The sequence below is a fragment of the Pseudopodoces humilis genome, chromosome 10, assembly GCF_049639895.1.
Source record: "Pseudopodoces humilis isolate 2021_Gansu_Grassland_sample_001 chromosome 10, ASM4963989v1, whole genome shotgun sequence".
Lineage (NCBI taxonomy): Eukaryota > Metazoa > Chordata > Aves > Passeriformes > Paridae > Pseudopodoces > Pseudopodoces humilis.
In genome coordinates, this window is record NC_142209.1 from 17,126,461 (window position 1) to 17,150,762 (window position 24,302).

The window sequence follows — 24,302 nt, forward strand, 5'->3', positions numbered from 1 at the left end:
TACAAATTCGATTTCCAAACCTGATGCATGAGCCAAGACTTCAATGAAAAAATTTACAGTATATTTAGTTATTTCACGTAATAATGAAAAAATTAACCACAAACCCATTTGTCAGGAAATACTTCAGCTCCATTTTTATATATGTTCCCCCCAAAAGCAACGTCACTTAAAAAGCCAACTTAGAACTTCTACAGCAATCTTCACCTCTTATGTATTAAATGAAGAGGGTGCCCTCATCACCAACATAAAGCACTGGGCTTAAGAACAGGGTTAAGTGGCACTATCCACATGTTTCAAGTTGTGGAAAGTAGAAGAAAATCTGTTGCTAGGCTTTGCCAGTATTTTAATGATTTCCCTGTTTTTTTCATTAATAAAGCTTTATTTATGAATTCATATTGTATTTGGAAATTCCTGACTAGTGAAATCTAGTCAGACACTTTACATGGCCATGCACTGACTGTGAAGTCCTTCTTTACCTCCATCACTAATCCCCTCAAGTAACAGTGATGGAACTGCCTGGATGTATCCGAGTGCCCAATCCAAAGCACGATGATCGTGCACTGTGCTGCTCCTCCAGATGGGACTCTGCTTCTACTCCAGCCTAAAGCTCATGCCAAACCTTGACAAGTATCAATGCAAATGGCTCCATGAGGTGGTGCAAAGTCCCTTCTACCATCTGTGCCAAGCAGCTCCACCTTTGGTAGATTGGAAGGTCGGGCCCAAGAGGCAGAGAATCAGTTAAACCAAGAAAGCAAAATCCATCTGGGAATATGAATCAGAGCTCTTTTATGAAGGAGAGGCACTGGATTTCTAAGCACTTAGCTTCCATCCACTGCACTAACACTGACTGCCAACCACCACCAGCTCAGCTCTCACATGGATTTATAACAGCACATTTGGAAAGGCTAAGTCACATCACCAGGGGATTAAATTTTCTTGAATTAGTATTCCAGACATATGATGATCAAACTCCATTACTGCCACTGAGATACATCAATATAGAGAAGCCAGAGCAGAAAAAGGGAACAGTTCTATTATTATACAGGCTGTCCTAGTAGAAAAGGTTTGAACTATTCAAACCAAAGTAATGGCAACCAGTTACAGTAATGGGTTTATTGAACATTCAATTACATTTTTAAGAGTTTTCATGAATTAAATGTGTTACTTTCTAATTGGTGGCATGGGGGCCTATGTAGTATCCTATAGCATTCATTATTATCCTTCCTTTTTAAGTAATAGGGCTTTTATCTTGTTTTAAATTATAAAACAGGTAATCTAAACATATTTTGATTAAATTGGAAACTAGCCAAAAAATGACTGGAAATATTTGCTTCAGTAGAGTAAAATAAAGCTTCTCTGCTGGATAGCTTGGATGAAGGAAAATGACTTGCAGACAGATTTGCTTAATCCACATTTTATTTATCTCTATGTCTGGATACTCAAAATAGGGTAAATAGTAACTAATCTAATAAAACTTCTGTTCTGGTGTCAATCCAAAATCTGAATTAAATGGGAGTTAAGCACAGTAAATACACCAGTGCAACCCTGTGGTTATACAGAACTTGCCATAGGTAGGATATTGGTTCACTCACTTTCAATATTTTTACTACCTGTGATCAAGATTCACTTTTCATATTTTGTGACATGAACAATTAGCATCAGAGAGAAGAAAAATTAAATTTCCACCTGACATGACCAAAATATAGTGGCACTAGAGCTGAAAAGCTGAATAGCCATATTTTTTCAGTAATCAGCATCAGAGAGTCTTTGCACAGAAAGAGTCTGGGTATAAGTACTCATACAAACAATTCCAGTCTGCAAAAGCCACAGGTCAAAGCCTTTATCATCCCTCGCCCACAAAATTAAAGACAGAAATCCTTCCATTTTGCATTTAAAACTCCACTTTGCCAAGGTTGCGTTAGTTCTTAGTTTGCTATTCCCATCTGCAACATGTCAGACATCTCAATTAGATATCACAAAAACACTCTACTCCCATCAGTGTGTTTTGTAGGCAGAAGCTGGGAACAAGTGACACTCTTAAGTTCCAAGTGGATACAAACATAAATAGCACCTCCCTGTAGATCTATATGCAGATCCCAAAGCACCCTAGGAGTCAGGTTTCCAGACTCTGAACTTTCACTGTGCATGACTGCTGTCTTTATGAAAAGAACTCTTTGGCTCAGCTACAGTTGTCATGGAGATAGCAACTTTAATTTTTAGATCTTTAGTATATGTGATATTTCAGCCATATGTTGCATGCATTTAAGTTCTCTACCTATTCCTACTCTTTAAAACTGTGAGAAGTAAGAGAAACTGAATGATGTCAACATTAAAGTAAAATGCAAATCATGTACTTTTCATTGTGGAGAAACACGCTTGCAATCCAGAATAACCACAAATTTAAGATACTATGAGCATACTTGGTTGATGTTTTTTCCTCCAAACCAAGCAGTTCCATTTATGACAAGAGTTCACCCTAAAAATTAAGGCTCTGTTCTTCTGATAAAGCCACGAGATGGGCTTAAATCTTGCACATTATCACAGCAAACTGCTTGTTGTGCATTAGTCCTGTATTAACAATATCTGAGAGAGGTTCCAATTCCAATCACACTGGGGTACTGCTGGGCAGACATCAGAATCTCCAATATCCCAACTGCTTTGCCTGTGTCTCTCTGAAGTCAGACCAGCAGGGTCCTTTACCACAGCTTAGGAGGCACACTAAATGCAGTCTCAGCCTCACAGAGTGGTGATTGCTACAGTAAACATCAGATACACGTGCTCTTGTTAAAAACACCCTCAGTACCCAGTGACAAATGATCGAGCTATGGTCTGGACTCCAGAAAAACAAAAAACATGAAGATTGCAAAATACTGCTTAACTTTAACAAAACAGTTACATAAATAAAGCAGTGCAACTGCTCTCACTTTTGTTATTACAACCATGATTGTCTGTGTTTCCATATTTTCAACTTTACAAAAAAATGAACAGAAGTATAAACTGCTCTACTTCTCTGTCATTCAACAAATTTACATAGGCAACCAGAGGGACAAAGCACATCCATTTATCTCTCAGGGCACCCAATACAGAATCACAACTTCAGTCCAAGCAAAGAACACTCCAACAATATTTCTTCATAAAAAAGAGAGCACTCTACAACAAATTGGTAATTATTTTATCAGCTGCATTCAAGCTCTTGACTTCAAAGCTATGAACATGGATAACTCACCAATAATTCTAAAAGTTTACATCTAAAAGCAACAATAGAAAGCAACTTGCTTTGCCGTGGGAGCAATTCTTAAAATTTAGAAGAGCTCACTTCTTAGATGTAACTATAACCATAAATACAAGTGTAAAGCAGCTGCTACAATCCGTAACTTGTTTTCAATGTAGAGATACTTACCACAAAGGTTTCCAATCTCTAATGTGAGACAATACCAGCTATGGAACAGAAATACAAGCTACAAACGACTCCATCCCCAGCTTAAGCACATCACAAAAAGAAATCAAAACACTGAGACAGGAAAGTAACTTGCTCTCCTCTCAAGAAGAAATTACATTTCAAACATTTCAAACATCAGAAGTATGACTGGTCAATTATAAAACCTAAAAAGCCTGAGTACTTTCTCAAGGAAAAATAAGGGTAAAGGTTTTACTTATGGCAATATGAAGGAAAAAAAGCAAAACCTGAGACATAAAAGTGTGAGCTGCTTTCTCTTCCACTGTACAAATACAAGAAATAAAGAAACATGTTATCTTCATATGTTATATATTACACCAGGACACTAAGAATGTAATTTATCACTCATCCTAAAATGTGTTCTATCATGTTTCATACTGTTGTAACACTGGGAATTATGCAGTGTTTCAAATAAATACCACATTCACACACATTTAAAAACACACTCTGAATGCTACTTAGACCTTTAAAATTAAGATCTGGGTTTTTTCTTGATCTGCCTTCTATAAAGAAATCCTGAACCCCTGAGTATCATGTGGACAAATCTGAAAACAGCTCAAAAAATAAAAGCAGTAGTTGAACAAATATGACTCCATGCCAGTTAAACTATAGATTGGACTGGAACTAGAAACTCCAAGTTAAATATATCCACAGTATTTGATGGATGGTGGATGCTAGGTTTTCCTACCAGTAAAATAAATCATTAAAACCTGCAAGTATCAGCTCTTGAAATTTCGAGTTTGGGGGTTTTAGCTATACCATTATCTCCATACTATAAAAGCTCTGTATCTTGATTACAAATTAAGTTTCTACTATCTAGCAAATAAACTGAAGGCAAATATTTGTTGGCATTTTTAGTTTGAAGATAATATGATAAATTCCCTGCTTTTAATTTAATATAATGCTGCTGTTGTCAGAGTTCTATCTGCTATTCCATTTCATGAAAAATTGTGAAATGTCAGAACACTGCATCTTGCTAACATAACCAGCCACTTCAGCCATACCTGCAGCTGCATAAGCAATCACAAACAGCATCCACTGATGGGTCAGGAGGGCAAAACAGAGGAAAAACAATGAAGTGCATGGCAAGGAGGAGCCTGCTACTGAACCACTCCATACTATTTTTATCCACATATTAAAGTGGTTGGTGGAAAACTATGAGGGTGCAGAAGTCCCATAAAAATGATTCAAGAATCAGAAAGGTACCTTACAATGAGAGGCTTAGGGAATTCAACGTGTTAAGTTTTTCAGAGAGGTTGAGAAGTGAGATGATTACAGGATGTAAGTACCTTCACAAGGGAAAAATACTGCAGGGGTGTGAGGAGGGAGTACAGAGAACACAGTGAGATCCAGCAGCTGTAACACGAGACCATGAGACCATCTATATTCAGATTTTAAGAAACTGTGGCTTTATTTCAAAATACTAAAAGGTTCCAAATGAACAAAGAAAATGCTCCCTTTCTTGATGACATTTTCAAAACAAGACTACATGCCTTCCTGGAAGAAATGGATTGACAAAACTTTTCCTAGATCTGGCTTGAAATTTAAGTGACTAATGATAAACAAAAATCTTTAATTGCCATCTGAAGAGGTAAAAGCTAAAAATCAACACAATGCTGAAGAGCTGTCAGGGATACCTTGAAAAGGATGAATGAAGATGCATTAAGGGACGTGTGGTATTTAAGGGAAGTGTGCTGGGGCATACATTACCTAAAGGGCTTTACTGGTTCAGACCAAGGTTCTAATATCCTGTTTCTGACAAAGGCCTACTGATGTCTGGAGAAAACAAAAACAGGTCAAGCACAAGGTTATATGCTCCTGGATGTACTTAACATCATCCACCTATTTTCAACTTAGTAGATTACTGAATTTTCAGATGAATGATTTTTCTACCCCTAGTTCTTCTAAGCACTTTAATGATCATTTCATGCTTTAGCATTGTGTTCTACAGTTCACCAGTTTGTTTCAGCATTTCTGAGGCTATCAAGTAATAGTTAATTTTTGATTGTTTCTTACTACTGGTATAATAGGGATTCCTTGCTCACTTTATCCATACTTCCCGGCTCCTACCATTCCTTTCCTGACATGTTTTCCCCAGTCTGGTAAGCCTTGGTCTACTTAATCATACCCCATATAGGGAGATGCTTAATTTTTTAAATTATTCTCAGCAGTCACAGATCTTTTCCAGTTCTGTTATAACCTTTTCTATGATGAAGGGCAAGAAAGGCCAGCACCGCAGAACTGCTGCATCCAATAGAAAACAAAATATTCTCCTGTGGCTCATCATTTGTTTTTAACATGCGTTTTTGACCCTTGTTGAGGATTGATCAGCAGTTTCCACAGCGATAACTTCCATAACCTCAAGAACTCCTGCCTCAGTGAGGACAGCCAACTCAGAATTTAAGATACATAAACTTGGGATTGTTTTTCACTTAATACATTTAGATATGACAAGTTTCACCTGCCATTACCCAATCACCTGGTATTGTAAGATTCTTCCCCTGAAAAGCTAATTATCATCAAACAATGCACAATAATCTCTGAACAAGAAAGCGCATATCACAAGTTTCAAACTATGAATTAATGTTCAGTAAAATATGCAAGTAACAATTCTAATCACAGTCTTCAAAAGATTCAGATTTTTTTCTAGCTAGTTAACAGCCTAGAAAGACTTTAAAAAATGTTACACATCTCATTCAGCTACCATTCAGCCCTCTCTCTACAGCATTAGAGGGAGCAGAAATCAGATGTAAATGAGGAGATACCTGCAGAGGTCACACTATGTGATTATTTTACAAAAGCCCACGCAGCCCTAAACTGCTATTCAAAATACATTAAAACTGTTCCCAAACAATAGCACTTTTGTTTGTCTTTTTAAAGAGACTTCTTTAGAATTTAGGTTTAAATGTGCATATACACTTGAATAAAATGCAAAAGCATTCCCTGGGTGCCACTATATCCAGTGTGACTATATTAGAAATTTTAGAAATCTAACTGCAGAAGGATACTCCAGATAAACAGTTTCACTATTGACAACTGTCTACTCCTCACAAGATACCAAATCCCCCAGATTTAAACCAACCCCATCATGTGGCTTTACTGAAGACTGGTTTAGCAACTGGGTTTTTTTACAGTTGAAACTACAGATAGAAAAACTTTTACTATGTGATGTTACAATGTTGAGACCATACAGTTTCAGCCAGCATGGCAGCAACGCTGTCCTTCCTCAGAGAAAGTGCTGTGAAACCATACAAGTACATTTCTTTTGGGATGAACACAGCAATAGCATAAAGGCAATGGGAAAGGGGAGGAATATCAAATTCACTGTCCAGTTCCTATCTCATTTCAGTAAATCTGTGCCTAACTTGCCTTTACAATTTGTATGCAACAATACATCTGTTTAGTGTTTTATGTTCTCCTGATAACACCGCTTTCTGAAAGAATTTATGATACACAAGAGTGCATCATCCTGAACTCATTTTGTTCCCAACCATTTGTGAAATTATTAACCAACTGGTTTTCGTGTGCACTGGATAAGAACAACCATTTTGCACATTAAAAGTTTTCAAAACTTCAAACAGAGTTTTTTATAATGAGTTTTCTGCTTGTTTGTTTGATTGGAGGCCCATTTTCCTGGCATAAATTTCACTACAGTAGAATTTAAAATCATGGTTCATGCAGACACGACTACAATTATATTATTTGTTGATTTGATGTTCAATTTATATTGTGTAGTTTCCAAAACAGAAAAATCTGTTCAGAGACTGTAAATTTAACAGGCTCTAAATTACTTGGACCTAGTGAGTTCCTACTCTTCCCTAAAGCAAAGCTTGCACAGACTCTTGGCATCTTTCAGTTGTCTATCCTCACCCTGCAAGTTGTTATGTCTAAAAATAAAGTAATTGTATTACTGCATATACAGTGCTATAGTTAAGAGTTCCCAGGCCAAATTAACTTAAGATGGTATTTGTAACTGAAACTCTTTTCCTCTGAGGGATTACAAACACTTTGCCATGTTCTGAAGCAACAGGTTTATGACAGTAGAGGTAAAAGGGCAAGTGAGACTGGAAAACATCAAAAGTTCTACACTGTTATTCTGACCTTCTGTACTTCCTCTGTTTTCAGAACCAGACTTCAAAAAAAATCACCGCAAGCCTTGTGTATGTTTTCTTATGAAATTTTTCACCCCCTATTTTCAGAGAGGGAAAAGTTCTCTCATTAATTTTAAGTCCTGACTTTATTAAACTTACAACGTTTTCAGAGTAGCAGCAAGGCTTTGCAACAACCTCAACATAGTTAATGTGGGGAATAATTAATACACAGCAGCTTTTCATTTCATCATCTGGCAAAGGGAGCAGGAGAGAAGGAGAAATTGTCTCTTGTTCTGAGATTATAAGTTTCTTATTTTATCATTATTGAGAAACCTGAAGTTGCACTAACAAGAAGTCGTTTGTTAGTTGGGCTGTGATAAGTGGAATACCAGACCAAAAAGAAACCACAAAAATTTGTATTCATGCAGGATTATTCAGTACCTCTCCCCTCCCATCACTTTATTCTGAAGCAAGTTGGCAGGATGCTTCCATGAATCACATCTACAAAGATCTGCTATCCATTCATACAGATGTCAGTGAAGTATTCCATTTGCAGTATCTCATAAGGAGTTTTTAGTGAAGTCCCTCTCTGACTGGTCCACAAATTCCAGTAACAGAAATACTGCAGCAAGTTTTCCACTTAAACATAAGGCCATGCATTGTCATTAGAAAAGGAACACTGTTAAAATATGATCAATTTCAGTTCTGTGGTTTCAGATCAATATAGCAAGTCTTCAATGAAGAAATAAGACTTCTTGAAAGACTACATTTCATATTTCTAGACATGGGGGGGATAAAAAAATATGGGAAAAAATCGATATATGAGAGGTTGTTTTCAAGAATGTTATGAAATGTTATCATCTTACAAGCAATTTTACATGCCTTTTCTCTTACCAGCATCATTTACTGTATGCTGCTCTCCTAAGCTGATCTTATTTTACTTACTGCTGAGGAAGTGGCATTCAAGCTGCTCACAGCAAAAAGCCATAGAAGTGTCAAAAGCAGGTTAAATTCTTGAAATTGCCAATGAGCTCATAAGACTGAGACTACTTCTGATTTAAGGAGTAGAATAATAAGCACAACATATTTATCCATATAAACATTAAACACTTGAAAGCCTTTAACAGCATGACTTTATTATGAGGTACTGCGCAGAAATTATACACTGTCCCCAAAATAGTCATCAGTCTTCTCAACACACGCTCTCCTCTGAAATGTTAGTTTAATAAGCTTATTTCCAATTAATATAAAAAGTATATCTAACTCTATAAAGGTTTCATTTCAATGCATACATAATTGATAATATTATTATTTATTAAATAATTAACAATCCATATGGACAAATAACTAAAAATATGTCATTAAATCATTTAAGTCCAACTATAAAGAGTCTCTCAGCACAAGGATGGCTGCAGGACTTCAAGGGAAGAAACTTCTCCTTAATTCATGTGAAGTACAATGGAACAAATGACACAGAAAGACCTGTAAATCTCTGTAGACACCTCAGGACAACAGACATCGTGAACAGACTCATGCTTAAACCTACATTATAAATGCAGCACTTCAGAAACATAAGTGAGCTGTGGATCAAATAGCTGGTCAGGAACAGGCTTAGAGAAGCCAAGTTCATGGCCCCAGAGAGGCTGCAGTGGCCTGAGTAAGCATCCTGGCTCATTCAGACCTCATTCATGTAGCTTTAACATGGTTAGGGAGACTAAGCAGTTCTCTGTCAGGTGGCACAAGGATACCAATACAGTTTATTCTCCATAGCAACATTTATCAAATTTTGTGAAGAAAAACCAAGTTTAAACTCAAATATAAATACAAACAGTGGCTTTTTGTACACATACAAGTTTATAATGTCACATACCTGCAATACACTTGTGAAGGACATGGATCAAACACATAGACTGTATTGTTTCTGTACTAGGATGGTTCTTTTGGGTATTTTATCAATACAAAGACTTTTACACACACACAGAAACTGATCAGCTACATCTTTGTGATTGCACAGAGAGGGGAGTAGAGGCCAAAGAGCTACTGACGGCTACTGACGGCTTCCAAGCTTGAGGGCACCATTAGAAGTAACTTCCTGCCATCACATCATCGCTTGTACTGCTATGAATCATCCGAAGGCCCTACAGCCCCAACCTTCCTCCTGCGTCACAGACTAGACTATTTAAAATGTGGGAAAATTACTCTGCCCAACAGACTCTGTTTTATTTGACTGTTACTCCATGTTAAAGGCTGCCCTTTATAGTCTGTAAAAGTTGTTCTGTTCAGTCAGTGGTTCACAAACTAACCTGTAAAATGGCAAAAAGCTCAATAAAATTGTTCTTCATTCTAGCATTGCAGCCCAGGCTTCCAAAGCATAAAATGGAAAATTTCCACAAAACACACAGACAAGGATAGTCATGTGCGCTTTGTTGATCCAGTGGTTGTTAGACTACTCAAGGCAAGAGATCTTAAATTTTCATTAGAAAATGTCACTTCAGCAGCTGGCATTAGTATGTGCTCTTCTTGGATGTCCATGTTAAACCCAGAAATAACGCACCCCCCCACCCCAAAACATACATCAAACCCAACAGTCATTTCTACACCAGCACGAAGTTTAGCTCTTTATCAACCAATCACAAAAAGACAGTGTCACAGCATAGTTTAAATTCAACTATCATAAAATAAAACCTACTAGTCACAAGTCTGCCACCAGAATCAGCAACATGTGCACTTACCACATAACATTCTCAAATACAAATTACGCTGACGTTTTCTGGTCATAACAATCCCTTTACTTAAAGAAAAAAAAAAATCAAAAAACAAAGTATTCTAAATTCATCTGAAATAAGCCTGCAGATCAAACAAGCCTACCCCAAAATCAAATTCAGAATGCTAAGAATCCAGTTAATGCTTTAACTAGTACCCTATAGAAGATGCGAGTCTGATTCTAGTTTGGAAACAGCACTCTGTGATGAGTACTGGAGGTTACAGTGACAGAATGCTTAGTGAGTACTGAAGTGTAATTGAAGATGACTGTTTTAGATCAGGCTATTTTTTTATTTTAAAAAAAAATTAAAAAATCAAAGCCTAACCAACTTTTACATTTATAAGATCACTACTGCTGTCAAGAAGCAGTGTACAATAAAATAATAGCACTAAGATGTGTAATGATTGCAATAAATTTAGTCATAGTTTGCAAAAGAGCAAACTTGGTTGTTTTCTAAATAAATTGTTAGAGAAAAACAGCTACACTTACTAAGGATGCTTTTAGCAACTAATTCATATGCTCTCTGACACTCGCTAACAATTCTTGGATATTGTGCTGTCTGGGATGATAGACCTCCTAAAAACTTAGCATTTGATAATAATTTAAGTGCCACAGGAACATTGCGATACTTTTAGTTATCTTTGACCATTTTATATCAAAAATGAAGCAGTGATAAACTTAAGAAAATAATTATCCTCAAATCATTAAGTTCTTTCGATGTACCGATTGCCCAAAACCAAGATCCTTTGTTCTGGAAACAAATCAATCACTCAAAACCTCTACGAGGATCTCCTAGGACAAAGAGACACAGACAACTCATTAGCATACACCACATTCCCACATCCCATCTTGGACAGCATGCAGTTGCTTAAAATCAAATCACAAAATATGTTACGTACCACAGGAAAACTATGAAGGATGCAACTGAAATTACACAATAGAACAAGATTAGCCAAGTTTGCAATTAATGCATTTTGATCCTTAAACATCACAGCCTCTTCAGCTCCTCAAATTCACTGAAACAAGGTTTTGACCAAATGAAAAAGAACAATCTCTTTTTATGGTTTTATGTCTCTGCTTAGTTAACCATTACCCATTGGTAAAACTTTAAACTACTTTGTGGTTCTGCCTGATCTGTATTTGTAAGGATTATGCATTTTTCCACAGAAAAACTAATTTAGGTCCCTATTTGATTGTGCAACCTGCTACAGCAAAGGTTGAAGGATTTCAACAGAATTTGCAGAGTTTGTACACAAGAAATTCCATCAGGGCCAGAAAACTCATCCAAATCAATTCCTGGCTATCTGAGAGGATGTTCATGTATGTTTCACTTGCAAAGTAATTATCTTTAGATTACCATCTCATGTTTGTATTTACATGCAAATATTTAATATATATTAAGAGATGTAGGAACAATCACTTTATTTCATACTCCTGCTGCTATATGAATACTTGACAGATTTTTTTGCTTAAGTGTCATGTTGTCAGTCATTTAGCAGGTTTCCTCATACTTAGAAAGCACATTATATGTTATTTTTATTTCCACATTGTTTTAAGACATATAATGAGAAGAAGCAAGTATAAAAAAAGTGCACCATTTTCCTAGATTCATTCTTGAAAACTAAAATTTCAATCTCACGTAACATTTAAAATCTTTTCTCATCATTTCCACCAAAACAACTATCTAGTATGAATATTTTATAGCACCCATTGAAGAAATTTATTACATACCATTACTTATTGCAAAACAATATGTGCTTTCAACTGCAACCTTGACACAAGCTTCCATCCCCAAAGCATGCACATATTTAAAACCTCCACATAATCACCACTAATGCTCCTAATACACTAATTCAGTTTCCAAGGGCTTTTTACTATGGATTAAAACATGGAAAAAACCTCAGACAGCCTTCAATATCTTCATTCTTCCTTCACACATTTTTTTTTTCTTTACACTTGATATGTGAATGATTTATCATCTATTTCTTTCTTAATTCTCATATTAAGACTGCCTTGCCATCTGCACTATGCAATCACACTTAAGTAGGCACATAAAAATCAGTAGAAACAATGCTTTGGGTTGCTCCAGCAACCACAAATGTTTAGAAAAATGCCCCCACAAGCATGTCAGGGAGACCATATTTTTCAGAGTATGGTTTGGAAAGCACAGACAGGAAAACCAGAAGAGGATACATTTAAATGTTTTGCTGTTTGATTTATCATTTCTTTGTGCTAAATCAACACCTCAGTTTTATGCTGGTTTTTCATATCAGAAAGGAGAGAAGGGTTTAATAGCATTGTAGAGGATAAATGACACAGCAATAGGAATCAGAAGCAAGTACATTTTCAGAGTGTTAAACCAGTGAAGCCAGCCTTGAAAATAAGCATATTCCCCAATACTCAACGGCTTTGTTTGGATCAGAAAGACTGCGGGTAGCTCACAAATGCAAAAGTTGCCACTGATCCTCACATACCCGTCCTTTCTTCTTCTCTTACCCTCTCTAGAAGGTAATTTTTAATATTCTCCTCTATGTCTGACCATGTGATTACAAGATCAATTTGCCCATAGGCCAAATTCAGTTAACACACCTCAGGAATAACCAAGAAGCCTGACTAATACCCTGTACCATTTTTTTTTTCAGGGTTGGACAAAAGGATGGCTCTCCCTTCCTGTCCAGAAGCAAACACATGACATCTCTGTAGCTCAAGGCCCAAAGCATTAAACTCAACTGAAATCAAGAGTGCTTTAACTTCACACTCCAAGCTCTGATTCCTGCTGGTGGAGGAGCTGGTTACAGCTCTGGTTGCTACCCTGGCTATCACTGGGGTGCTACTCTCCCACCTGAGTGCCAGGCACACTGCTGGGAAAACATTTCATGCATCCTCTGCTAACTTCAATAGTGCTTCTGTGACTTCTCCAGCCCTCTTATACTCCTCTATGACCGGTAGAAATTTTACATCAACCATTCCAAAATTTTTCCTCAAAATGAAAACTTTTTAAATAAAAGCAGCTCCAACTGAATTCTGTGTAGGTTTTACATAACCTTAAATGCTTTGGCCATTGAATAGTTTCAAAGATAAAATTCAAGACTGTACCAGACATGACAGTCATAAACACTGCTGTGTTTAAGTCTAAGCTTAGACAGGTATTTCTGATCATTTAGCCTGTGCTTTTGGCTCAAGAATGTATATTTGTGGGGCAGTTCAAGGACTAGAATAAATATTACTAGCCCACTAAAAAGTAAGGCATTTTGGGACTTTTAGCCAAAACCACCTAGACTGCTGCATACGCATTCAACAGACAATAAGCCCCTGTTTACAGATATAAATCAAGCAGTATGCCAGAAATTTTATAGGGTGTTTTTTATAGCTTGATCAAACAAAAATATTAAATACACTCCTGTTGTAGTTAACTTTAAACCTAAAGAGGCTCTGAGAAAACACCACTGCAAGTTTTGCCCCCACTCAAACCAACAGCAGCAGTGCAATTAGCACACTGAATAACAATGCAGACAGCAAAGGGAGAGATACCCAGAAGCATTTTTTAAAAATATTTGTTTTGATAAAAATAGACAGTAAATTTACAAAACATTCCAATTCCTACTAAATGCTTACACACCAGAAGGTCATTTTTGTGACAGGAAGTCTTCGAACAGCAAATATTCATCTACTCTTGAAGTGCTATCTTTCTAAGGGAAATGGAGTTCAAAAACATATTCAGTCCAATCCCACTACACACAGTTTGAAGTCATCAAATTGGACAGCAAGATCTAATCACCTAATCATAAAACAGCAAACTATTTATTAGGTACTTATCTTCAAAAGCTTGCCTTGTTAGTAGAATCAACAAACTTAATACAAAATAGCTACTCTGACTAAAAATCTATTAAAACAGACTAAATTATTCTCAGATAAAGAGGAGGGCTTTGTAAGGGTCTTTTGTTTGATTTCAATTAAAAAAAAAAGGGGGGGGGCATTTGGAAAGAGGGGCATACTCTAAGACATTCAAAATTCCCAAAGGCACTGATTTGATTACGGGAAAGCATTTTAGTACTATGGTCACCTCAGTTCATAGGATAATGTATCAAGAATATTATTATATTGTAGGTATTTTGCCAGGAAAATACCTTTTAAAGCACACTGCTGAAGGTTTACTGACAAATGAGATGCTGAAAAACCTTAGCTCTGAAGTTCTCACTGGGAGTGCAGCTGAAATAAGATTCTACCAATGAAACACTTCACTCAACACCAGCATAGAAAAAAACCTGATATTATGGCTTTATTTAAAAAAATACAGATCTTCATACAAGCTATTTTGTGTGCCACGTACAAAACCACATCTTCAGAAAGTGATCATACACTTGTGCTCAAGAGTGTTTTGGTCAGGTGACAGGATATGGTGCTTTTGTCCTTCAGCTTGGGAATAAAACCCTATGAGATATTAGTTTTACTGCATACAATGGAAAGACATGGCTGGACTCAGCTTTTGTAAGCATTAATCCTCTCTTCTTGAAGAATAAAAACTTTTAAATTACATTGTCCAAAAAAATATCTTCTCCCCAATTTACATGTCACTCAAATGCTGAAAGAGCCGAAATCTTAATGTTTTGTTATTATGAAGGCAATTTTTTGTCTATTAAATGTTTCAGAATAAGATTCTATTATTTTCACATCCTATCTTTTGACTTCTATAAATTTCTAAATCCTTGTTAAAATTAGTGAAATCCTTTGCTTAGAAGGAATGATCAATATCAACTCTAATATAATCAATTGTTGATTAAGATTTTGTATATTAAAACCCATTGCAAATTCCATATTTTGCAAAAAGAGACTTCTTATTCCTCCCAAGCCCTCCACAGAATTACTGTAAAGAAATGGAAATGTTTCAATGAAAATACAGATATGCTATTCATGCAATTGTCCTGAATATGTTCAACAACACTATATGCAGAAGAAAAAGATAACAGAAATATTGAAAGAGGAAGATACACAAGGAAAATATTAATGGGGAAAAAAAATAATTTAACTGGATTTCCCCCTTCACTTTGCAGAAAGTGAGATGCCTAAGCATAATCTCTGTCCAATTGCTCTCACACCTCCAAGTTCCTTGATATTCTCAAGTCATTTTGCACCTTTTTCAAACTGAAATGAAATGCCACTGCCTTTCAATCTGCTGTCCAAGAAAGATCAATCCTGTACTAAATCAGAAAATATAGACAATTGGGGTGAGGAATATATATCATCATATTTGTATTTCATAGGATTATATATATGATAAATTTATATACTCCATAGTCTCTCTCTCACCTATGTACTTTTTTTATATATTAGAAAAAAAAAGAAGAAGAAAATAAGATTGTCTGAGAGAAAACCCATTACAGAAGTCAATGGAGAATATATGCATTTTAATTTAAGGAACCTAAGAACCCATCCCCACACTCTTTACAGTTTTACAGCAATTATGCACAAGGTTTGCATAAACACTTCAAAATCATCAAAAGCTGTTTTATCAAAACAGCACTTAAGTTTTACATATGTTTCAACACAAATTAGTATTCAGAATTAAACAGCAAGCTGATGGGAAAAAAAATATGTCAGCTGTCTTTTTAAACTTTAACCAGATACAGAAAGTGGACATGAAGAAGGAAGACAAAGACTGGGCCAAAGTGATAGTAAAGTTCTTTCCAAATACTTCTTGTAATTTAATTACCTTATTAAGTCTTTCACTGCCCTAGACTTGTAGCTACTCACAATGAATTTTATCAGTACCAGAAAGCTTGAATAATAATTATTAAAGCAGTAATGCTATTGAAACCATGATGACAAGGATATTGCAAAGGACAGCAATAATATGCTGAATACTAGAGACAATAAAAAGACACATGAACGCAGTTCGGTTCTCTGCAGACACATCTGCAAACAATACCTGTATGGTAAAAGTATGCTCTTAACTTATAGCCATAGAAAGTTGAACTATAGCAATTAAATAATCCCTTGGTAACATACAGACACTCAAGATGAAACCAGTTCCTGACACAGGCACATCTTACAGTAACACTGATATCCTCATTGCTAGCATATTCCTGACACAAAGGCATACAAATCTGTGCAACAGGAATGCCTCCATGAGCATCAATACCTGGAATCTTTAGGGAAGTGCCTGGGCATACCAACTACAATCAGCATTAGCAGTTATTTTGATACAGGCAATTACTGACAGGAATGCCAAATGGAGGTACCTGAGCTCTCCAGAACTTAAAAGGTCAGGTGGCAAGGAGCTGGATGGTGAGTAAAAAAACAGCTGGGCCAATTCCAGCAGGAAAGAGGCTTGCTTTTCTCTCCTAAGTGATTAAGACTTCTCTGAATGCCGCCATTCTCAAGATGCTGGGCTTTGAACACAACAACTTCACAGAGCCACAGGTTTTTGGAGGAGTGGGTGATTCCAACACAACGGATGGGCTTGAGCACCACACGAAGCTGAGGGTTTGGAAAAGACACTGCCTGTCCCCCAGATTGCAGCTAAGAGTCTGTACATATTTATTAAAGGCTGCAGCCAGCTGGCCGAACTTCAGATGCCTCTCAACACTGGAGTCCTTTCACTCAGTCTTTTTTATTTCCAGTTGAAAAAATAATGCAAATACATGCACTAGTTCAGCTATTTTTCTACAGCATGGAACTCTCATTATGCTTCCCAGGCTAGTATTTCAGATACATAAACAGATTTCAAGCAAAGCTCTTACCACTATTTTAATACTGCTTTGACAAGGTTTAAATACACTTTAGATAAGTGACAAAAACTACAGATTGCACACAGTTACACAAAGACTGTCTTTTGATCCATTGAAGTGATAATACATGGAGGATTCCATATGCAAAACCGTCTATTTCCTACGGAAAAGCAAGAATTTGAGGGAAGGCACTCATTATTAGAAGACAAGACCAGTCTGGCCAGAGTAAGTCTAGTAGTGAGTGACTCATAGTTGCCAGTCAGTAGGTATGGAAATTACTTCTTCATGAACTGCTCAAATGTCCCTAACTTCCACAGCCCCACAGCCAGGGGCAATACAAAGCTATGCAAAGAAAAACAAAATCCAGCATCAATTACAGCAGTTTTCTGAAATACAGAAGTAAAAAAAAAATTCTACAATTTATTTCACTTCATATATATACAGAACCATAGAATGGCTTGGTTTGGAAGGGACTTCGAAGATCATTTAGTTCCAATATCCCCACCATGGGCAGGAACACCTTTCACTAGAGCACTAGTTGCTCAGATAGGTGTTGAATCTCTCCTTAAATACTCCAAGGAATGGGGCATCCTCAGCTTCCCTTGGCAACCATGAAAAACTGGAAAGCAATGGTTTCATCTGTTATATTAAATCCAAGGTTTACATAGTTTAACAAGGCCTCTTTTGGAAAGGCAGTATGCATATCCTAGCCTCCAGTGAGAGCTAAGGGGAAAAAGAAAGACATAGGAACTTCCAATCATTGGACTTCAGAGGTATAATTGCAAACGTGACATTTTTACTTATCTTTGCCATGCTCAGAAGTATAAAACAGAAAAGAGAAACAAAGTAAGCACTGGCATGCCATTATGCCATAATGCTGTTGTTTTAGTTGCCTTAGCACAGAGTAAATAAAGGCATCAAATGTAGTTTTTTCTGATTTCCAGTAGTGTTACCACTTTTCCTCTTAGAGTACTAAGGACAGTACAAAAACCTGCCAGGTATTTCATTATTGAAATAACCCAATCTATCTTCCAAAGTAAAAAAACAATGACATGGAAGAACAGGATGTAGAACTCCTTTGAACACTTTCTCCTGAAGTTTTCAGCCTTGAACTCACAGCTATCACTACCAATTTTTAACACTGCATTAATTCACAATGAAGAAGAACACAGTACTCACATTCCTTTGACTGTGCCACAAGCCTTTTCTGTCCTAAAGAGGCGACTGCTTCTTTTCCAGGAGCTCCAAGAATGGTATTGTAGTTCTATGTGCTCTTCAACTTGAAATCTGTACCTTACTAAGTAACATAGACAGGTATGTACTGGCCCAAATCTGGCCTTTTTCAATGGAGAATCTAGAAAGACAGAGTGCCTTAAATGGTGATTACTTCATCCATTGCCCATGGCTGAAGGGACTGGGAAGGACTGAAGGTGCTTTATCTGTTTTCTCAAGTCCACTCAATCTCTCAGAAATGCCCTCAAAATTTATCTAACAAAAATATCTCCCTGCCAGACAACTCCTCAGCACAGCATCTGCTATTAGAAGCAAAGGCACAGCCCTCAGAACATCACCAATTTTCCAAGTTATTTCTCTAAAAGCATGATGCCTGCAAAGTAGGTCCAATATTACTGCAGTTTCTCACATGCAGCCTTCCAGAAGGGGAAAGGTATTTTAGAATATCTTATCGCATTAAGAGTATCTGTTATATGTTAATCAGGTGTTAGAACCAGCTGTTGGGGTACCAGCAAAAGGGGGTGAGATCAAGTCACAGACCCCATTAGCATGTCTGAGCTGCCTTGATGTGTGCTTGGGAATGTGCACAGTTCTATACTAGTCAAAGTTTAGACATTACCAATTTCACAGAAAACAAAATACCAACAGCTGCAACATTTATTCCCCAGAAAGTTATAAAGAATATAAAAATACAACAACCACATAAATAAAAAGTAGAATAAAATTCATACAATTGCTCAATATCACAGTTTTCAATGGGAAGTACAATCATAGTATGGGAGTAGTTTAAAATTTATTCTGAAACTGTCTGGGACAAGCAGAGGCATGGTGAAAGGGAATGGTAAGAGGGAAGCAAGTGAAAAAGTATGATAAAAGCAGCAAGATAAAGCGGAAGAAAGTTCCACTGGATAGAGACATACTAGGGAAGCAGAATTACAGTTCTTATTTCAGAAAACCCAGTATACAATAAAATACCGTCTGAAGGAATGCCTTGGGCTACTCAGCAGCAAATAATAACTATTGTGTAACAGGGCAATATTTAGAAAAAATCTAGGAAATAATTTGCATAGCTGTGTGTGGCCAGACCTGCCAACAATCATAAACTCCTCTTTATAAATGTTCTATGTCCCCCTTTATAAATGCTCAATTACAAAAATAACAATATGCTAAGGAAACATGCGTGCTATATTAGAACAGGCAACTTAGTAAGTTTTCTGAGGGATTTTCCAACAAGATGCAACAGGCAGGCTTATCAACAGGAGATTTTTAACTTCTAAATACAAGAAATATGAAAAGCCTATAATTTCATCATCTCAAAAAAGCATATAATCTTATATGTCCATAAAGCATAAGACTTAATTGTTACAAAGTTAAATCCTTTAACTTCAAGGGAACAGTGGTTTATTAGGCATGCAGTGCTTAGAAAGATACCACCCCAACAAGGGTCATATATGCTAGGAAACTACCTTAATTTTTTTTTTTTTTTAAATCTGGCAATAAATCATCAATTAACTTTTCTTTCCTGGGCTAACAAAAAGAGCCTTAGCCTTTCAAATTATTTAAGTCTTTTTAAACAAAAAAAAAAAATAATTAAGAAGTAAAATATTAAGGATTTCTTTTAAATGACAGACTTCTATATGCTGAATTCAAGATGCTGAATTAACAGATATGAGCCATTATTTTGTTCATCACTTAGCAGAAGAAACCCTTGGACATTACAGATAAGAAGTTTTTCAACATGATTTCCCTGTTACGGTATATTGTGTTTCTCAGACACAGATTTTTCCTAAATGCAATATGTAAACATCACTAAAGTGCTAGAAAGTAGCATTATTATTTAATTCCCCCCCCACCAAACAGCAATCCTTCTCCATCTCCTATCCTCACCTTCTTTCATCAATCTTACAGATTTCAGTCCTCGAATGAGACACTGTCTTCTCACACTTCCCTGGCCAAACCTGAAGAGCTTTTAGTGCTTGGTGTTGTAAAACACTGTTAGTTTAACAGAAGAACTAGAACACATATGAACTTCCCTCTTCCTTCTCCCCACCAATAAATTACAAAATCTTGGGGAGGTAAGAGAAGATAGGGATGGATTACATCCAACTGGATCATTTTTTTGATCCAACTCATCACAAATACTGGCAAATAATGGCAATATAGGGGATGGCATGGTACACATTAAACATGTTAAATGCTAGGTCAATTTATACCAAAGGCAGAGCTGTACTCTGTAGGCTTCCAAAATCCAAAAGGGGCGGTCAGACATTACTTCTGTTCTGTTCCAGGAACAACAGTGTAACCTCAACATTTGCCTTTCATGTGCAATATTCTCTATTAGAGCTGTGCATTCCTAGAGCTAATGGGCATATACCTACACCAGGCTTAAATAAAAACATTAAAGTTCTCACAGGCAATTAGGGACAGCTTAGTCAGGAGAACATGCTAATTTATCATGTAAACCTGAAAATAATACGAAAGATTAATAGCTGAAGGTAGAAATCTCACCAAAAAAAACCTATTTCAAATTCTTCACACTCTGCTTGTGATCTCACCACTACAAACTACTTGTAAAGACCTGCAAAGAAGTTAAAAATAATATTTTGATTTATTTTTCTTAAATCAGGAAGTTATTTTTCATATGAAAAAGCCCACAGATTTACAAATACCCTTTTATAGGATCATAGCACTTTTGTTACAAAAATCAGCAGCAGCAGCAGCATTTGTGATGGTCATTTGCTTATATGTCCTATAATGTCCTATACTTCTGAACTAAGAATTCTGCCAGGGTGACCAAGTTTACCCATATAAAGTCTTACAGAAAAACAGTTCACATTCTTTTTTTTCACCCAGAAACATGCTCCAATTTCACCTTACAGGCTAGACATTTTAAGTTATTAAACTGAAATTAAGGCCCCCAGCTGTTCACTACAGAATCTGGAGTTGCTCATATGTGTAAGATTTGGATAAAGCCCTTTCTGTCCGGAAGTATAATTGAACATTTTCAGAACTGCTGATAAGACTGCTCAATTATTTTGCTATCAAATCTGAAGTCATTTGGTTTCCCTAGCCAATGCCTAACTCTTTCAATAACTTTCCAAGATGACAGTTTATCATATGATATCAATGCAAACACATGGCATAGCTCAAAACCCAGTCCCCAAACGCTGTGCAGTGAGACTTCTGACACAAAGCACCCACTGAAACCCTCAAAACACAAAAGAGCAACTTTGTCCTTACCCTCAAATCATAGTATCACTTCACACACACCCACACCATTCTTTTAGGGGGCAGGGAGAAAAATTGGCATTCAAAGTGCATTAGGCCAATTAATTACTTTGATCTGGAGAAAAGCATTTTCCATAATGCAGCTCGCTGGAAATCTAACCAATCATGATGGTAAAAAAACAGCCGTAATGAAATCTTAATCTTTGCTAGTCAGAAAATACACACCAAACATGTGATAAGGGAGACATTCAGACAGCTAGAAGCTTTTTAACAAAGCATAGTCTCACACTGAGAACTGGAATCCGAGTTCAAAGCTGCTGCAGAAAGTCCTTTTCCCCTTCCTTCCACAGGTTTTGGAGAGCCACCAGTAAGTTGCACAGAAAGCAAATCTTTCCATCTTACTTTTAACAAACTTCACAATAGTTTTCCCTTCTCCTTAAGAAATAAAATCAGCAGAAGATAGTAATTAGATTCTTGTTCCAAAGCATTATGAGTATTTTAATACTCTAAATAGGTAAGTTAAACATGTCCATTGCATATATATTAAGGAGGAAGAAGTTTTACCAGCAAAATCTTTATTCTCACATGCATTATGTTATTCTTTTCATGCCAGGAGGTAGATTTCCCTAAAGTAACATACACTGTCAACAACAGCAGCATTGAAGCCATGGCTATGAACCACTTCAAAGCAGATGCATACAAAAATACCACTGAACCTTCAGCACTACGACAAGATTGGCTTTCTTTATCTTCCAATTTCATTCATTTTCTTCTTCAAATGTTTGTTTACAGTTATTGAGACCCTGCAAAAAAAATGCCTCGATTATAATTGGTAAGAACTTTCACTTGAAAAGTATGCAGAGTAAGGACCTCTCTCAACTCAAGCAGTCAACCACTTCAATTTCCAGGGTCCTAATCGCTAATATGCAGTTAAGAGAGAGTGAAGTGGAAAAGAAATTCTGTGGAGTAAAATCCCAAAAGCATTCATACAGCTCAACATTTAGTTATGTAGACTCTGTTAAAAACTCATTGTTAAACTTCCCACATCACTCAAATCAGCTTCTACTGTTAATACCAGAAGGAATGCGATGTGCACTTACAAACTTAAATTTACACTAATAACTATTGTTCAGAATCTAAATATCTTAGTATAGTCAAATAATAGGAGAAAGCAAATCCACAATGCTTGCAAACCAGTTCCTTATCTTGTATACACCAGAAGTCTCAGTGCTGTTTTCACAACTCCTAGGCACAACAAACTAGGTTGAGAATGGTGTTTTTTCACATCCTGGAGACCCTTAATTAAGCAATGCAAAATCTTTACAAGTTCTGCAGCTGTACATACAACAGACAAAGTAGTAAGACGTTACCCACCAGGCAGATACTACTCTAAAAATATCCTTTTAAGGCAGGAAAAGTAGAGGAAATTTTACACAAGAGATTTCTAGTTCATTGCTATTCACTTAAGTACAGCTCAGTAACAGTCTAGGAAATCACTAACTACACTCTATAAATACAATAAATAACATCCTACATTAAATGAGAGTTAAACAAATTACCTATTTGTCATTAGCAGCAATATGTTTAGCCTTCTTTCCTTTACACCTTGCTTTCCATTACGGTGCCAAGCGTTAGTAAAACGTCTGAATTAGAAATCAGATGTGAAGATGGTAATTCGCTGCAGCAGCAGCAGCAGAACCAGCCTCAGTTTCGGCACCAAGGCTGCTGCTCTCCTCCCTCGCCAGGTGCCTGAGGAGGCACAGGCAGGCCGGCCGCTGCTGCCCACGGCCGTGAGCACCGCGGCTCTTCTGACAAAATCCCTTCAGACACCACAGACACATTTGCGTTCCCAGCGCTGACCTCTCACAAGTCTCCCGGTCTCACGGAACAAACAAATTAACTCAGAGGCCAAGGCTGCCGCGGACAGCCCCTTCAGCAGAGCGGCCGGCCCGCACCGATCCCGCGGCGCTGGGGCACGGCAGCGCACGGAGCCGGCGGGAGCGGCGCCCGCCGGGGCTCCCCCAGCCCGGCCGCGCTCCCTCAGCCCCCGGCGCTACCGCCCCCCGCGCCGCGCCCGGCCGCGCCCGCCGCCGCTCACCCAGCTTGCCGCGGGACTCCTCCAGCTTCTGGATCTGGTTCTCCAGGAACAGCACGGCCACCCCGAAGACCAGCACCGCCAGCAGCTGCAACTTGGGCGGCAGCATAATCCTGAGCAGCCCCATGAGCAGCAGCAGCAGCGCCGCCCGCCCGGGATCACGACATAACGCGGGGCCCGGCCCGCGAGGGCCGGCGGGAGCCGCGGGGACGGCGCGGGCGAGGAGGGACGGAGGGGGCGGGGCGGGGGGGGCGGACAGGGCCCGGCGCCGCCGCTCTCACATCGCCGCGCGCACGGTCCGCAGCGCCCGCCCCGCCCGCGCGGCCCGGCCCCCGCCGCGCCCCGCCCGCCCTGCGCGCGCTGCTCGGCAACCGAACGCCCGGCCGCGCTCCCGCCCCCGCCCCCACCGCCGCCGGGCCCCGCGGCGGGCCCCGCCCCGCGGCCCCGCCATTGGGCGGTGCTGCCGTGGCCCCGCCCCCCGCGCAGTCCGATTGGCCCGGCTCGGGAATCGCTCCGCCTCCCCCGCCGCTCAGAGCCGCCGGAGCGGGGAGATGTCCCGCCTACATGCGTCCCTTCCGGATTGGAAGGCGCTGATTGAAGTCCCGCCCATCCGCCCAGCCTCGTTGGGCACAGGCACCACTGCCCGTGGGGAAAGTACAATACTATTGGTCGGAGCGGCTGTCAGTCATCGGGCTGGGGCCGATGC

At 38.2% G+C, this 24,302-nt stretch overlaps 1 protein-coding gene across 1 annotated transcript in view; it reads right to left on the reverse strand.

Moving 5' to 3' along the window:
- Positions 1-23,850, reverse strand: part of HS2ST1 (heparan sulfate 2-O-sulfotransferase 1) — a 78,325-nt gene extending 54,475 nt beyond the window's left edge. Inside the window, exon 1 of the mRNA XM_005521003.2 lies at positions 23,600-23,850. Coding sequence (XP_005521060.1) covers positions 23,600-23,723 — 124 coding nt within the window. The 5' untranslated portion in view covers positions 23,724-23,850. The remainder of the gene's footprint in view (positions 1-23,599) is intronic.
- Between the last annotated feature and the right edge of the window lie 452 nt (positions 23,851-24,302).